The 17697-nt window shown below is 38.7% G+C and overlaps 1 protein-coding gene across 3 annotated transcripts in view; it reads right to left on the bottom strand.

Moving 5' to 3' along the window:
* Window positions 1–2187: 2187 nt before the first annotated feature.
* Window positions 2188–17697, bottom strand: part of MYO1B (myosin IB) — a 142006-nt gene continuing 126496 nt past the window's right edge. For all 3 annotated transcript variants that reach the window (XM_081934991.1, XM_081934992.1, XM_081934993.1), the window contains 6 exons: window positions 16120–16254; window positions 13562–13668; window positions 10308–10440; window positions 9187–9339; window positions 8916–9043; window positions 2188–3802 (listed from right to left, as the gene is read on the bottom strand). In XM_081934991.1, coding sequence (XP_081791117.1) covers window positions 3679–3802; window positions 8916–9043; window positions 9187–9339; window positions 10308–10440; window positions 13562–13668; window positions 16120–16254 — 780 coding nt within the window. In that variant the 3' untranslated portion in view covers window positions 2188–3678. The remainder of the gene's footprint in view (window positions 3803–8915; window positions 9044–9186; window positions 9340–10307; window positions 10441–13561; window positions 13669–16119; window positions 16255–17697) is intronic.

Raw genomic sequence — 17697 nt, 5'->3', positions numbered from 1 at the left:
AGATATGTTCATATGTAGTTTGAAAACTTGATTGGAAATGTCATTCAGGAACTAGGATATGGATGTCAGTGTGCCTTGTATAGTGCTTTTTTAAAAAAATCCTATCGCCCACTCATATTTTGTCTTCCAAGCCTTGAAAACATGGTCTTTGTATAGTCCAACCAGGCATGTTTTACAAGATGGTGGTCTAAACCCTTTCCCAACCTGCCTTCTATGGAGCCCAGGCCTTTGCTGCCTTCTCCTTCTCTCCTGATCATCTATGGAGGCCCCTGTAACTCTTCTATGAGGCTTACTAGGATTAACAAGATCGGGAGGACCTATGGCACGTCTGGGACTTCTGACCATCATCTTACCCTGCACTGCTCCTGGGAACCCACATCAGCCTACCTAGGAGCTGGTACTGCTGCCTGGCATCACAGCTCTTAGTACCCTACACCTTCTCTGCACCAGCTATGAGCAGACGCCAGCCAACATGCTGCTCACCGCAACTGGACTTGCTATCTCACCAGGCCTTACATACAGTCTCAGCTGCCACAGCTTCAGGCACATTAAGCGAATTGCTCTTTTTCCCCCCCTTGGCTTTTCAGCTAATTAGCTTCCAATGCTGTGGTTAAAGGAACAAAGCTTTTCCAGCTCCCCTTGCGAAGAACATTTATTTTACTTTCTCACTGCAGCAAGCATTGATCTAGAGTCTAGAGGGAAAAACATTCTCATACCTCTCTCATATATCTCTGCTGGCCTATAAATGTCTTCATTTATCTTTTTCAAAGCCATCAATATACTGTAAGTAGATGGGACACATGGGGAACAGGCAACACATTTCAAGAGATACAGGCACTATTCTCCCCACCACAGCAGAAACTTACTGCCTCTTTTATCGTATAATCGTATGAAAAAAGCTAAAATTTTCAGGGTTTTTGAACTATCTACATAGTGCATGTAATTTGACCACCAGAGGATGTGCTCTTAATACAGCTAAATGACTGATGTGGAAAGATAAATGCTTCCTTTACATAAGTCTCTCTCCCTTTATGTGTGTGTGTGCGCGCGAGCATGCACACACATTCAGAGAGAGAAAAATGGAATCGGTATTGTAATTGTGAGTAGGTGAACAAACAGATCCCAGAGAGAAAGTCTGGATAATTATCACAATAGCAATGAAACAAATCGTTTTTGCTTCAAAGATAATTTCCATGTGCCTTTGAGTAAAATTGTGTACATTGCGTCTGTAAAGGTCTAAATTCAGCTCTAATCCTAATTCAGAATATGGAAGATTTTTATTTTTCAGATGGTGAGCTGTAACACCTATCAATTTGGTCACAGTTCACCCTAGGAAAGCCAGATGGCATTTAATAACATTTGAAAGGCACTAATTTCAACCAATATTGTAAGCAAATGTTTTAATATTTGAGTAACAGAATAAGAGTTGGACCTTGGATGTCTCCTAGTCCAACCTCCTGCTCAGGCAGAAAACCCTATACTATTTCAGGCAGATAGTTGTCCAATTTCCTCTTTAAAATACCCAGTTTTGGAGGATTCACAACTTCTGGAAGGATGTCATTCCATTGATTATTCTAACTGTCAGGAAATATCTCTTTATGTCTAGGGTGCTTGTCTCCTTGATTAGTTTCCATCCATTGCTTCTTGTCCTGCCTTCAGTTGCTTTGGAGAATAGGTTGACACCCTCTTCTTTGTGGCAACTCCTGAGATATTGGAGCACTTCTATCATGTCACTCCCAATCCTTCTTTTCATTAAACTAGACATACCCAATTCCTGCAACCGTTCTTCATATGTTTCAGTCTCCAGTCCCCTAAACTTCTTGGTTGCTCTTCTCTGCACTCTTTCTAGAGTCTCAACAGCCTTTTTATATTGGGGGGACCAAAGCTGGATGCAGTATTCCAAGTGTGGTTTTACCAAGGCATTATAAACTGGCACTAACACTTCACGTGATCTTGATTCTATCCCTCTGTTGATGCAGCCTTGGTCTGCATTGGCTTTTTTTGGCAGCTGCAGCTCACTGCTGGCTCATATTTAAGTGATTGTCCACTAGGACTCCAAGATCCCTCTCAGAGTCTTGTCCAATTTCATTCCATCAGTAAAAGCCATTTTCACACAAGGAGAAACTTAACCCTGCATTCTTACCTATATATTTGATAAATATTCTAAGTGAAAATCACAAATAATAATTGCTTCAAAGCTTCTTTTTATTTAAACTTGGGCTGTTTAGCATCACACTTCTTGGTAGCAATCTCTCCTTGAAGGCAAATTCTTAACCAGACTGAGAATACAACAGATCTAAAATCATTCTTACATGAACAATACAAAACACATTCAGTCATCCCCTTTAGCTAATGTCTACTGAAACACTTGAAAACAACATTCCGAAAATCAATATTTTTGGCTAAGTCTCCTGGCTCATACAATTCTTTAAGATGCAACTGGTCCTTGGAAAGTTTAGAATGCAGTTCTTGATTGTAAAGTGCTCCTGTGCACACTTTACATATCAGGCACACCAACGTATATAAAACCAGTTGAAATATAAAAATATGGTTATGACAAGAGTACCAAACAGCACAATATTACATTTATTTATCATGACCATCAAATGTATATTTGCCCCGCCCGAATGATTATTTTCTTCAAAGTGATAACTGTAGTGTAGATCCAAAGAACAAACTTAGCATACTGTGAAGCTAAGGTCAGCCCTTATAGCAATGAACAGCCTGCCCCAACCATTTTTATTACCTACAGATATTATTATAAATAATTTTCACAAGTTGTATGAATGTTTTATTGCACATGGTACAACATGTATTCGCACCCTTCATTCAACAAGTTTAAATTACTTACCCTCTGTTTTCCCATGCAGACAATGGCATGTTTTGGAATTATAGTTAAAAGTTATATTAAAAGTGGGAATAGGAGGAAACACACAAAACAAAAACCATGCATTGAACTACATGGTTATTGTTACCCCTTACTCTTGTAAAGTCATTAAAAGTTCTCAATTAGAAAATGCAGTACCCTTGACTTTTTTCCACTGCCAAAATATATATATATATATATGCAGACATGTTGCATATATGATCACACGTATGTTCTGCTTTGCAGAATTAGTGTTTCCTGGCCTATGTTCCTTTAAAGACCATTTTACATATGGCTTAATGCTGTTTGCAATTAACAATATAGCTTTCAGTCTCAGAATCTGTCAGCTGCTCCTATGTTTCTTTTTGATTAATGCTTTGGACTGAGTTTTACCATAGAAAAAATCCCAAGAAGAAGAAAAACGACACAGGGGTCACCATCCAGCTATTCCAACAACCTAAACAGCTGGTAGGGCAGGGTTCTAATTTAAGATCAAGGATGGCCATAAAAGCCTGAGGGTTTGTAACATGCAGCATTAAGAAATTAAAAACAACAACAAAGGAATTAGAAAAAAAAATGCCTGTTCATATTATATTGTCGGAAGCCAAAAAGTATATATATCAACCAAAAGTTATCATATGAAAATTAAAAATGTGTGCCTTGAAAAGATTAGTTGCATCTTTTAGCGACAGTTTTCCAAAAAGCTCTTTGCCACTGCCAGAATGCTCTTCGCCATTCCATAAAATTCCCTCCCATGGATAAAATTGCACCATTGCAGGAACTGAGTCCATGTAAGATATGGATGTGTATGACTATGGTACTGCAACTTCAAGAAGTCTGTTGTTTTTTCGCTTGCAAGTGGGGATGTTGCCATTTTTCTGGTTGCTTCGTACAAATTTTACACACACTTTGTCCTGCCTGAACTGAACCAGGAACCTGGAGAAAGCAGAAACACAGGGAGTAGTTAAGGAATGTATCCACCACATTTAGGGGTAACAGCAAAGAAAAAGCAGCTGTTGATAGCTCACAAATTCTCTTATATTAGTAATAAAATAGTACCTCATGCCACAATACAGATAGCTTTTGCCTTTACAACAAAAATTAGGACTGGAATTTTCACCACTAAGTGATGCAGTCATAAAGCACACCCGAATAATAATTGACAGCAATTCCTGCAGGCCCAGTTGCTGCCATTAATTGAATCCCATGAACATGGTTGTTATTGTTAGTTGAGAAGTCGTGTCTGACCCATTGCGATCCCATGAACAAAGTTCCTCCAGGCCTTCCTGTCCTCTACCATCCTCTGGAATCCATTTAAGCTAACGCCTACTGCTGCAGTGACTCCACCCAGCCACTTCATTCTCTGTCGTCCCCTTCTTCTTTTGCCCTCAATCTTTCCCAGTGTTAAGCTTTTCTCCAGTGAGTCCTTCCTTCTCATTAGGTGGACAAAGTATTTGAGTTTCATCTTCAGGATCTGGCCTTCTAAAGAGCAGTCAGGATTGATCTCCTCTAGGACTGATCGGTTTGATAGCCTTGCAGTCCAAGGGATTCACAGGCGTCTTCTCCAGCACCATCGTTCAAAGGCCTCAATTCTTTGGTGCTCAGCCTTTCTTATGGTCCATGAACATTAGGCAAGGCAAGTTCCTGTTGACTTCCTACAACAAAGTCTGTAGAAAACAAGCAGGAAGTTGCAAGTCCCAGATTTTCAGGCAGGTAAGTGGCTGCTGATGGGAAGAGAGCAAAGGGGTGCAAGTGGTGTGACCATAGATGTAGAGTGCATGCAGGGTGTACATGAAAGACCCAGTATGAGTCAGAGAGGGTTAGGGAGGATATGTGAGAGGTGCCATGTGGATCACCGAGCATGCACAAGTGGCTGTTGAGAGCACAAAGGGGCTGGAGATATAGGCATGGGACGGGGAGACTTAACCCAGTGATTTGCGACCTTCCCTGCTGGCTCCTCATTGACTTTCTGTTGAAGCCGGCAGAATGGGTTGCAAATGGTGATTATGTGATTGCAAGCCGGTGTAAGAATGAATGGGTTGCCAAGCAACCAGACTGTGATCTCGCAACCATAGGGGGTGCTGGGATGGCTGGAACATGGAGGACCAGTTGTAACCACTATTTATTCAGTGCAATCGTAACTTGGAACAGTCGCTGTCCAAATGGTCCTATGTTGAGAACTACCAGTAATTTTCGTTTTGTACAGTTTGTTTCCAATTATTATTCATAACCCCACATTTGCCTGCAGTGGTACCAATGCCATTAGGCAAAGTGAGACAGAACATCAGGAATAGCATTAAGGAAATGAAAACCAACATTTCCAAAAGTAGTAGAGAAAATGAGTCAGGGAACATGTAAAATTTCTAACACAGCTACCTAAACTGCTGTGGATTATGTGATCCAAATTCTACGCCTAACCTGAAAAACACAAATCCTTAGGAACAAAAAAAGAAATAAGAAGAGACATTTTCTCCTGTGATACTATATTAAGAGTATATGTCTTATGTCTCTTCTAAGCTGATGTCTTTAAAAAATAGTTTTCCAGTAACTGTAAACTTTCCATAAAAAGAAATTCATGTCCCCATGTAACCAGAAATTCCATCTACTGATTTTTTTTACAAACATTTCCTACATAAACTCTCCTCATCCTCACTCCACTTAGAATGATAAGGCTGTAGTCTTTACAGCCCAGTTCTAGCAAAAATCATAGCGCAATAGAAGCTCGAAGTGCAGATGTTTCCACTTAGCTCCATCACATCAGAAAAGTCCTCCACCCCACCGACTCTGTTCATTGCTACATTGTCCGTATTCCCATTAGCAGCAGAGGAGCAGAGATTTTGAACAGGGTTGCCAGTAGAAAGTCTCACTACTCCCCCCCCCTCCAGTGAATCCAGCTCTAGATTGCTGCCTCCCATCACCATTATTAGATCATTGCTTTCCCTTCACCTCAAGTGACCCACCATAAGACTGCTGGCCACACATAATCTAGCTTCCGATTTCCCACAATGACTAACTAAACGGCTCTGGGAAGGCTAACATCTGAACAAATGATATCCAGAACATGCTGCTTTAACTCTGGCAACAGTACAGAAACATCAGTATATGTAAGCTAATCTCCACATTTTGCAATTAGGCATTTCATTGGTTAATTATGCTCTTTGTGGGGAAAATATTTTGTTCTGCCAATCATTTTGCTGCTTTCAGGGAAAATCCTAACTTTTTGGCTTTTTACTGCAAGGGCTAAAAAGGCAATTTTTTGTAGTGCTGTGATAAAGGTGAATTATGTTGTGGCAGCCACACATGACTGATATTCTATTCTTTCTCATGTCCCACCTCTCGGAAAGGAGAAAGATGCACCTATTGTGCTGTTTCACAGGATTTAAATAAAAATAAAGCATGCATTGGAAAAAGGCAGATGCCATGCTCTGTTTTCACTTTTGTGATTGGACCAAAAGCCTGGTATACAGGAAATTCTACAGTTGGTCAAAAACATCAACAAATCTGAGTTTCTTCTATATGCAGAATAATATTTTTCCCAACTTGATAAAACAATGTTTTGAAATGCAATTGTAAACTACTACTTTGAGATTTAAAAAATTATCTCTTCTAAATGCACATCGCCACAAAATCTATTGGCTTATGCTATATATCCTTCTCTATAGTCAAGGACAAACAGAAATTGCTGTTCCTCAGCTTCATTTACTTCCCTCTGCAAAGATGCAACCTGATGCTTCATGAGATTAGACTTAAATGCATGATCTGAAGGGAATACATAAAAGTAGAGCTATCATTTAACTTAAAGACTGACTCCTACAGTTATCTTTTTTCTTTTGTGGGTGAATTGTATTTGTATATAGCCTTTTCCCCTGCACCACAGCTGAAAATTAAATACTAGCTCAGGGGACCTGTTAGCTTTTTCTGTTTTGCCGTTTTTCATCTGTATCACGCAGTGCTAAAAAGTGAAGCATGGGTAAAATTTCTGCTGTATTTCATTTCTGTCCATTATTTGAAGTATAATACTTCAATTCTTTGAATATAGAAGTCATTAAGTGAAGTTCAATCAATTAATATCTCCCTTACTGTGACATTAAAAACCGGCTGCCCCTCTGAATACCCATTGAGTATTTTAGCTCATGCCAAAGTAAGTTAACCAGACGTTTGTAGATCTCGGTATGCTAGAGTACTTTCCGTAAGAAAGTAATTATAGCAATAAATTAGGAGAAAAGTTACAATATTAATTAGATTTTCTTAGGATTACTTGGAGGGTTTGACTTTATTTTCCCTTATTCAAGACAAATTATTCATGCACTAGAATCAACTACATGTAGTCCTTGACTTACAACCACAATTAAGTCCCAAATTTATGTTGTTAAGTGAGACATTAGTTAAGTGAGTTTTGCCCTATTTTATGACCTTTTTGCCACAGTTAAGTTAATCACTGCAGTTGGTTAGTTAGTAACCCAGTTGTTAAATGAATCTGGCTTCCCCATTGACTTTGCTTGTCAGAAGGTTGCAAAAGGGGATCCCATGACCCCGGGACACAGCAATAGTCATAAATATGAACCGGTTGCCAAGCATCTGAATTTTGGTCACATGATCGTGGGGATGCTGCAAAGGTCGTAACTGTGAAAAATGGTCATAAGTCACATTTTCAGTGCCATTGTAACTTTGAACGGTCACTAAACGAACTGTTGTAAGATGAGGATTACCTGTATTTTTGATAGATAATGAAGTACTAGGCCAGTGATGGCGAACCTTTTTGTAAAGGCGTGCCAAAATTGTGTGTGTGTGCGTGCTATTGCACATGTGTGCATGCTCACACCCACAATTCAATGCGCTCCGCCCACCTGCACAAGCGTGTGCAACCCCCGTGCATGCGCACACAACTCCCCTCATATGGGGGTTTTGAAAGCTGTCCTTAGCTATCTGTGGTTTGCCATGCACAGATAGCTAAGGACAGCTTTCAAAACATCATGAAGCCTTCCAATGGATGCAACAACTTAACACTTCAAGAAGAGGGGCTTTGCTTGCGCTAATATAAAAGGACCTCTTCTGAACGTTGGTAAGATGAAATTCGAGTTAAGGATTTCTAAAGGCTATGTTAGGAAATATGAATGCACAAACAGCATGCATATTCTTACAGTACAAACCGTTTGTGCCAATTACATGACTAACCCAGTGGTGGCATTCAGCAGATTCTGACCAGTTCTTGAAAACTGGTAGCGGAAATTTTGAGTAGTTCAGAGAACCGGTTTAATACCACCTCTGGCTGGCGCTGCCCCCATCTATTCTCTGCCTCCCCAGTCCCAGCTGATTGGGAGGAAATGGGGATTTTGCAGTAACCTTCCCCTGCCACACTGACCAAGCCACTCCCACAGAACCAGTAGTAAAAAAATGTTGAATCCCACCACTGGACTAACTCACAAGAGCACCATGGCCAGAATATACTTAGTATTGAGGATGGAGTTTCGTTCTCCGCGCTTGTGGGTTGGTTCCCAAACGTTTCATTACGCCTGGTAACGAACCATTCAGAAACCAACCCACAGGTACGGAGAACAAAACTCCACCCTCAATCCTACACCTGAGTTATAGATATTCACCACTATTGCATATTTAGTATTGCCAGAAAAGGGAATAAAGGGATAAGAAAGTTCCTTTGTTAAAATAATAGCTTTCTAATAAGGGCTTACATAATTGTCTATTGAATTTTCTACAGAGATAGGTAATCTTTAACTCCCCTGTAAACTCCATTCTCACCAGGGAGGATGACCCAAAATATTTGGAAAGCACGAAGTTGCCTATCATGGTTTTCAATGTCAATGAGACTAACGGAGAGAAGAAATGGATGTATAGAACAGGCTTCCCTTATATGATATTTATAATACTCCTACTTCCGTAGTTGTGTTTTCCCCTAACTATTTTGATAGGCTGTATTTAACAGCATTACATTTCACATTAAATATGTTATAATTTATTTTCAAATGGAATGTTCTCGTTACATGATTTCCCTGCTTTAGTAACTATTTAAATTAGACGAATCCAAACATACTCATCAGATATTTCAATGCTGAGCTTCTGCTTGGTTTGGCTAAGCATTGTGCGGTAGAGCTTTGTGGCCATTTCAATCAGATGATCACTGCTAAACAGGAAATCACCCTTTCCAGCTGCTCCAGAGCCCTAGAAAAGACAATTCATCAAGGTATTGAAAAAAATTCAAATATATCAAGGTTCTTGGATGCATGAAAGATGTTCTCTTACTCTGTAAAATTGTAATTGCCAGTTCTTTATTACTATTGTCACTGACGTTATTTTATTCCTACCTCTTTGAGATGCACAGCAAAGAAACCATCACTTTGAGAGCTCATGGACACTTTAGTGACATCTCCCAAAGGAACCTCTGTCTTGATTTGCCCCGATTTCTGATCAGCAAGTAGGACATTATTTTTTGTGAGCAAGAAAATCCTAGCTGTGCACTGAAAAAGAATGAGAGTGATTACTTTTCTGCAAATTCAAAAATATTAACTTCCAGTGTATTAATGCTTCTGCACAAACATTTTAAAGTTAACTACAAAGGAAGATGATGCAGTTCAGCAAATAAAGCTGGACTCTTACGTTTCCTATCAAATAAAAATAAATTACCTGAGTTATAGATTATTGTAAGGAAATAGTTATCCAGGAATAAAATGAATTATTAAGTGTGATTAATGTTTACATGTTAACTACAGCACTCAAGAAATCACTACCCTAAATACATACTAAGAAGAAAGAGAATTACATATAACATTAAAAAGATAAACTACTAGCTAATCATTTGGCATTGTCTGCGTATTTATTTATAGGAAGAAAATGTCTGGACCAAACATAATTTATAATGTTGAATTTTCCTCCTTACCAGAGGAGTCCCCTTGTGGAATACTGTGAAGCCATTACCATGGCAACTCCACTGCACTGTACAGTAGAAGCCATTTTATGGCAGTACAGTAGAAGCCATTTTAAGGCACAACAGGCTGTATCTTAACAGAACACACATCCTGAGGAGTTTTATGGGTGTCTTACCTGTATGTATATATGTATGTATGTATGTATGTATGTATGTATGTATGTATGTATGTATGTATGTATATATATATATATATATATATATATATATATATATATATATATATATATATATATATATATATATATATATATATATATATATATATATATATATATATATATATATATATATATATGTGTGTGTGTGTGTGTATAAAATGAAATAATTATTGCTATGCCTTTATTCTGGGATCAAAACTCAAAGAATATAAGGTATTCTTTGGGGATCAAAACTCAAAGAATACAAGGTAACTCTGAAGAACAAAGCTCTATTGGTGGCCTAGGTTTGGATACAATATTTTACATGTATCAATCTTTCCCCATGTAGAAACGATTTTACCTTTCCATTTGCTCTATTAACTTTGTTTACTACTTCAGCAATAATAAATTTTTCTTCAGCAGCATCCTTCAGTTTCTTGTACTTGGGGTTCTTACTGATTTCAAGATAAGCCCCCTGGAAAGGCTGTCCAACACTTTAAGTAAAAGAAACATAAATTTAATAAAAATTCACACGCAATACTCTAGGTCTTCTTGACCAATCTTTCGCCTGCAGAACACCACTGCACAGCTGGATAGTTGCTAGGTTATCTTTAACTGTTTTCAAAAACCTAAACAGGGCTAGATGGCAAGTCACAGAGAAGTATCAGAGTATCTCTAACCAGAGAAGTGGGGTAAATTCAATCAATTCCAAGTATGGAGTCCTTGGTGCTCTCTGAGCTTGGTTGTTTCCTTGCTGTAGCATTTATTTACTACCGGTTCGGGCAAACCGGTCAGAACCGGTAGCATTTCACCCCTGGTTTGCTCCCTGTTTATATGCAGTAGCTTGCCCTGCCATTGTTGGTGGTATGGTTTCCTCCCCGCTGGGAACTACTGTACTTCAGAGTAACAATCAAGGAACTACCAAGGAGAAAACCACTGTTCCACCAACACTGGTAGGAGAAGCTACTGTATATAAACAGAGAGCAAACTCTACACTCACCAGCACTGATGATGTTACATAGTCGGATAATGAGACATCTTCAAACCAACAACCAAGCTCAGGACCAACCAAGGACTCCACGGCTCAATCCTGAGGTACATATATTATCTTCTATTGAAATTAATTGCAAACTCAACAGACTCTGCTTTTAAATTCTGAACCTTAACTTCAATAAACTGCAATTCTATGTTGTCAGATTAAATGGTATTTTTTTTTTTAGTAAAGGTAAATACTTTACTAATGGTACTCATTTTCTTAGCATGTAGTCCTCCTTCTGTGGTTACAGTCCCTCAACCTTGATAGAAAAGATAAGCACTTGTGGTCCAGGTACTTTGGCTTAACCTCCGTCATTGCAGCTAATGGCAAGCAATAATAGGAGCTTTAGTCCAAAACTCTGGAAAAATCTATAGAAAGTGCCTATCCTAGCACATTTTTTAAGAAAACAGACAGTGGTTCAGCTACCCCCACAAGCACTAAATTAACTTTAACTTGCAAAATATCATATTTCTGATAACAATCATTTCTTATAAATTGCAAAACTCTTTCTTGTTGTCTTTATCAATTAGATAATTTTGTTTCCAAATGAGGTAAAAGAATGTCAACAATGCACCAATTCCTTAAGCAAAATCCACTGTCTGAAACAAAGAATGTTATCTTGGATTGATCCAAAAAAACTGGAGACAGGTTATTGCCTGTTTAAGAAACTGATAAGATAAAAACTGTCAGGCACTGTACAAAAACAACTTTAAGACTGTGATAAACCTAGTGGGACTGGGAAGGGCAGGCAATATATGAACAAGTCAAGGAGGCGAGCCTTGTGGCTTAGTGGCTAAGACTCCTGTCTAAGATATAATACAGCCCAGGTTCAAATCCCAGTAAGGGTATGGCTAGCTGATGAGAGCTAATTAGCTCAAAATAGATCTATACTAGTCTCCCTTTATTTATTTATCAGTACAAATACAACATATATATTTTATATATATATATAAATTTTAATATTTGGGTTTTTTCACCATCTTGTTTGTTTGTTTATTGGATTTACTGGATTTGTTGTTGCACTATTTGTTGCATCCTTATGAAAAGTAATGAAAGAAATGGATAAAGATTGGACAGTGGATGGTATGTGCATTGCTCAGAGCTGAGGTTGGAACCATGAGTAGCTAAGCGGCTCTTCTAGAGTTTCTGGAAAACAACTGGTGGCTGGAAGCTATTAGAGACAATAGTCAGAGGAAGATTTGCCCGGGTTACAGATCCAATAAAAAGAGATGGACTTTAACATCTTTATTCCCTGATTGAAATGCAAGGAATAAAGAAGACGGCTCACCCATTGTGGCATGTTTCTTTGTGGGTACAGCTAATCATATTTGTGTATAACTGGAATCCAAATGGGCAGGGTTGGTGGGAGGCAGATTGATGCTTTGTCATGTTGACCTGAGGTTCTCATAGGAGTTGAGGGTATGGATACATGCTCTTCTACCTGTAGAATAGACCCATGCCTTACATGCTCCCTTTGGGAAGCCAGGTGGGATATGTATTACTTAGAGGTGCTTAATGCCCCTCTAAAGGAGAGTGAGATGCCACCTGCCTTGAAAAAAAGTGGTCCTGCACCATCTCTCGAAGAGGGTATCCCTCAATCTCACTACACTGTAAAATTTCTGTCCTGTCTTCTATTTTCCCTTTCTAGGGAGTGTTGTTGAAGACATGGATACTACAGTAGAAGAAATTGATTTTCTGTTCCCTTTCAGGCCTAGATCACCCTTAGGACATAAAATGGGGAGTCTGTATCCATCTTGGGTCATTGTGTTAAACCTTTCAGTAAACTCAATACCATCAAACATGGTATTTTTATGGATTGCATGAAAGATCAGGGGACTAGAGGCACTGTTTTATGATGGGATTCTGCTGCTACCTGAGTGGCAGTTTAACATTTTAAAAATGTTAAAATGTTAAGGCAGCCTATCAGTGCTCTGTTTTTGGCGCCAGGAGGCTTTAGGGAGGGCCTCTGGAGCACGGGGACAAACTGTTTTTGCCCTCTCAGAGGCTCGAGAAAGCCTCCAGAGCCTGGGGAGGGTAAAAAACGGATTTCCTGGGTGTTTATCACAGGCCTGTTTCCGCCCTCTGGAGCCCATTTTCGCCCTCCCAAAGGCTTGAGGAAAGCCTCCAGAGCCTGGGGAGGGCAGAAAATGGGACTTCCGGAATTTCTGGAAGTCCAAAAACTGTCCTTTTTCTGGCCTCCAGAGGGCCTCCGGAGCCCGGGGAGGCCGTTTTCACTCTCCTGGAGGCTTGAGGAACACCTCTGGAGCCTCGGGAGGGCAAAAACGCCCCCATCTACCATGGGGGGTGTCACATGCGCATTACATTGTGGATGTAGGCACAATTTCGGCACGCGAGGACAAAAAGATTTGCCATCACTGAACTAGGTTGTTAGAGCACTAATTAATTAATTTACTGTATATTCTCAAGGAAGGATGTTGATGATCTTTAAACTGGCAATGGCTTGACAGTGGCAGTCTGTGACAAAAAAAAATGGATAGGATTTTCTGGCAAATTTCTTCCCTCCCAATCTGGGTGTATTATGTTGCAACGTCAGCAAAGTTACCAGACTGTTTCATTACCTGGCTGGATATAAAGCTTTTCTGTCCTTGAAAAGTTCACTAGCTTCCAGTTTTTCTTCATAAATGAGCTTCTTTTGGTCTGTAAACTGATCCCTGTACTTTTTACACTGAAAATAAAGCATTGCAAATGAATCAGAAAATTGACACTGGCTTGCTCTTTTCCTATGCTTAAGGTATATATATATATGTGTGTGTGTGTGTGTGTTTCCTATAAACATAGCCATCAACATCAATATCAGTTCTCAATTTACATTTACGGTTTCTCTGCTGAAAGGACAGGTAGTCCTCATTTAGCAACTGCCTCATTTAGTGGCCACTCACAATTATGAGTAATGAGAAAGTAATTTTATGACCATATGACCTTGCATTTACAATTTTCACAGGTCTGTAAAGGAAAATTGAGGTAAGATCATAAGCTCAGTCATTGCTTCTCTTAATGACTGCTTTGCTTAACAACTGAGTTGCCTGTCCCAACTGTGGTTGCTAAATGAGGACTGCCTATATGTTTATCACAAAATTCACTAAAAAAAACATTTTTTATGAATTTTCTGTTCTAAAACTAATTACTTTAAGAACTTTCTTGAATGGAATTTGTTTCTTAGTGATTAACAACAAACACATTAGTCTGCTGACACATAGTCTCTCTCTTCTTTCTTTTATATAATTTTATTAAGAATGTTTATTGCAACAGTAAAGTCTAAACCAAACAAATCTTCAAGAAAGAGAAAGAAATAGAAAAGATAAAAGCTGCAAGGGAAAAAAGAAAGAGAAGAAAAAGGAATACAACATAAAAGAGAGAAGAAATACATAAAGAAATGACTTCCAGCTTTCACCACAGGTATAAACAAATTTAATAACTCTTCACTCCCCACACCCCTGGTTCCATGATTGCAAACAATTATATCTTCATCCCATATCTCATCCTTTATCAATAACCAAATCCATAAAGCATCATATTTTCATTATTGGTGTAAGCAGAAAATCCATAAAGAATTGTCAAAAGTAAAAACATATTTTGTTTGAACCTTGATCAAATAAACTTTTATATACCTCCCTTTATCTTCTAATAGCCTTAATCTGTACTTCATTCAAATATTGTCATAGAATTTGATTTCTCTTTATTTCGTTTTTGTCCTATTGCATAGACAGGATTAAATCTTAAATCTTTAGTCCCCACTAGTGTCCAGTTTTTAAATCCTAAAATTACTTATCTCTCTTATGTCTTCCCCAAACCAAACAGATCTATTTCCCACCAGAAGCTGTTTGCTCTGTAAAATTAATTTCAAATTTTGATTGTAAAAGTTTCAATATTACAAATCTAATCTGGAACGTTAGTCTATGTATCACTTTCTAAATCAAAATCATACTTAAAGTTTTGCTGTTTGTTTCAAATTTTTTTGCTGTTTGTTTCAAATTTTTGAAGCTCTTAGCCTTGTAATTAACTTTTCCTTTTTTCAGAGTTGAAGGTAAACTTAATCCAATGAAGACTTTTCAAACTTATCATGCCAAAGATCTTTAATAATTTTAAAATGGATAATAGGTAATTTCCCAAAGTAATCAGAAAGTAAGATTTGCAGACTTACTGTCCTTTAAAAGGTTGTGCTGCAGTTGCTAACAAGATGGCTAATCACTCAGAATTCATATCTGCAGAAAACTGTTGCTCTGTGGTGTCCTCACAAGAAACAGTAGCCATCCAGAGCATATGTGGGTGATCTCTCGTCCTCTCCTTATCCATAGATTTTCAAGGAACCGGTCTACTTACCAGTTCCTTGGGCTCTGATACAGTTGCCAGATCTGCTTTCACAGAGCTGTTTTCAGTTCACTGTACTTCCTCTCAAAATTTATATATACACACTTTTCTTGCCCACATTATGTAAATGTCATATTGCCTTCTGAGATTTATCAGTTTGGATCTTAACTTTTTTGATGTCAACCAAGGTTGGCTAGGGGTCATTATCTGCTGTGATTTGGTAACTTCCATAAATATACGAATACATATGAATATGCTTTGATAATATATATCTTAATAGGAATAGGTTAATGTTTGATCAGGTACATTTTTCATTTTGGTTCCACTACATGTAGCAATTAAACTTTATAACGTGTACCTTCTTCAGTACAGGTCTGGGGGACACTGCATTTCAAGTTTCAACTGATTTGTCTGGGGAATTCCACTTTTAACACATTGCATATGCCATATCACAGGTTGGACTTTGCTTGAATTATAGCAAATAGCTCCAGATTTTTCTAAACAGGATTTAACAGTGACCTTGACTTACAACACTGATGGCTAAACACATATTAAGATAAAAGCTCCTTTTGTAGGAACTGAGTAACACCAAGGCTGCATGTAAATTATAGAATTGTGCCATTTAAAACATTTTCATTGTAGCCATTGAATTTTGTATAAATTGGCAAAGAACTTTAATAGAAACGGAGTACCTGAACATGGTTAGAAGCTTTACTTTTTGCATCTTTTATTAGTGATTTTCAGCTTTCATGCTTACTAATAAAAGTACAACCAAAATAAATGATTCATTCCAGAATTACATCATTACCCTCCACAAGTGGAATATCCTCTTCAGTTCCTTATGAGTCAAATCCAAAAACAGGTAAGGCCTTGCTGGCCAGTTTTTGTCTACTGGTGATAAAGAAGGCAACTTATTCTTCATTTCCAAAAAGTATTTCTGAATCTAGGTTAGAAAAATAGAAAAAAAAACATGTTTTCCCTCAAAAAAGTCTTCATTTTAATCATTACAAATGTATTTATTTGTAAGGTTTAAAACCTCTCTTAATGCTCTCTACATGGGGCTTCCCTTGGGACGCGCCCGAAGACTGCAGCTAGTCCAGAATGCAGCCGCGCGGGCTGTCATGGGGAGTACTAGGTACTCCCACGTAACACCACTCCTGCGCGAGCTGCACTGGCTGCCTGTGGTTTTTCGGGTGTGTTTCAAGGTTTTGATCACCATCTTTAAAGCGCTCCATGGCACAGGACCTAGTTACCTGCGGGATCGCATCTTTCCACACACATCCCTGCGGCCAATTCGCTCTCACAGGGAGGGACTTCTCCTGGTGCCGTCCACTAGGCAATGCCAACGGGCGGCACCAAGGAGTAGGGCCTTCTCTGTGATGGGCCCAACCCTCTGGAATGACCTCCCCCCCGACATTAGAACCACCACTGACTTCCGCTCCTTCCGACAAAAATTGAAGACACACCTGTTCCGATTGGCTGGCCTGGCATAATCATAACTGCTACCTCCTGGCAAACATATTTCTTAACTGGTATTTTAGGGGAATTGTTTTTTAAATTTTATTTTATGGGATATTTGTAGGGGTTTTAAACTATTTACTCAGCTGTACAGTTCTTTTAAACCTTTTTATCCTCCTTCGTATCTATTTACCTATTTAATAATTTTAATTGTTTAATTTTATAGTTATTTATATGATGTATTTCTTATATGGACTGTACACCGCCCCGAGTCCCTTTCGGGAGAGGGGGCGGTCTATAAGCGCTCAGTAAATAAAATAAAATAAAAAAATAAATGGAATGGTATCTTTAAAGCCCTGCATAGCCTGGGTCAGATTACCTATGGAACCATCCTCATCCCATAATTCAGCCCATTCTACCCGGTCGGGTAAGGAAGGTATATGTTGCAGATCCTGTTAGCCAAAGTATTCTGATTGGTGGGGTCCAGGAAGGGAATCTTCCCTGGTGTTGATCCCAGCTCTTAGAATATTCTCTTCCCCCCCTCCCTGAGATGAGGTGAGCCCCTACTCTCCTAGCCTTCAGAAAGGCATGAAAGCATGGTTCTGCAGTCTTGGCTAAGGCTCACATAGGCCCATGTGGTCATGGGGCTGATTAGCTCCCTGAAAGCCCTCCCTTTGCCTTTTAATTAATTTTTAACATTTCCTGCCTCTTAAATTTTATATACTGTTTTTTAATGTCCTGTGAGGGAGATGGACAGTTTTAAAACTTGATCAATTAAAAAAAAAAACTCAGGCTCTTGCAGAAGCTGGAATAAAGATATGGAAGAGAAGTGTTGGGCTAATACATAAGGGAAGTCTAGAACAATTCTAAATGTTTAGTTATACCAGTTTCCTGGTATAAATATTCTGCTGAAAGAATGGAAATAATT

The sequence above is a fragment of the Natrix helvetica genome (genome assembly GCF_964273705.1).
Source record: "Natrix helvetica genome assembly, chromosome: 1".
NCBI lineage: Eukaryota > Metazoa > Chordata > Lepidosauria > Squamata > Natricidae > Natrix > Natrix helvetica.
The sequence above is the reverse complement of the archived record's forward strand: the minus strand, read 5'-3'. Positions and strand labels throughout refer to the sequence as shown.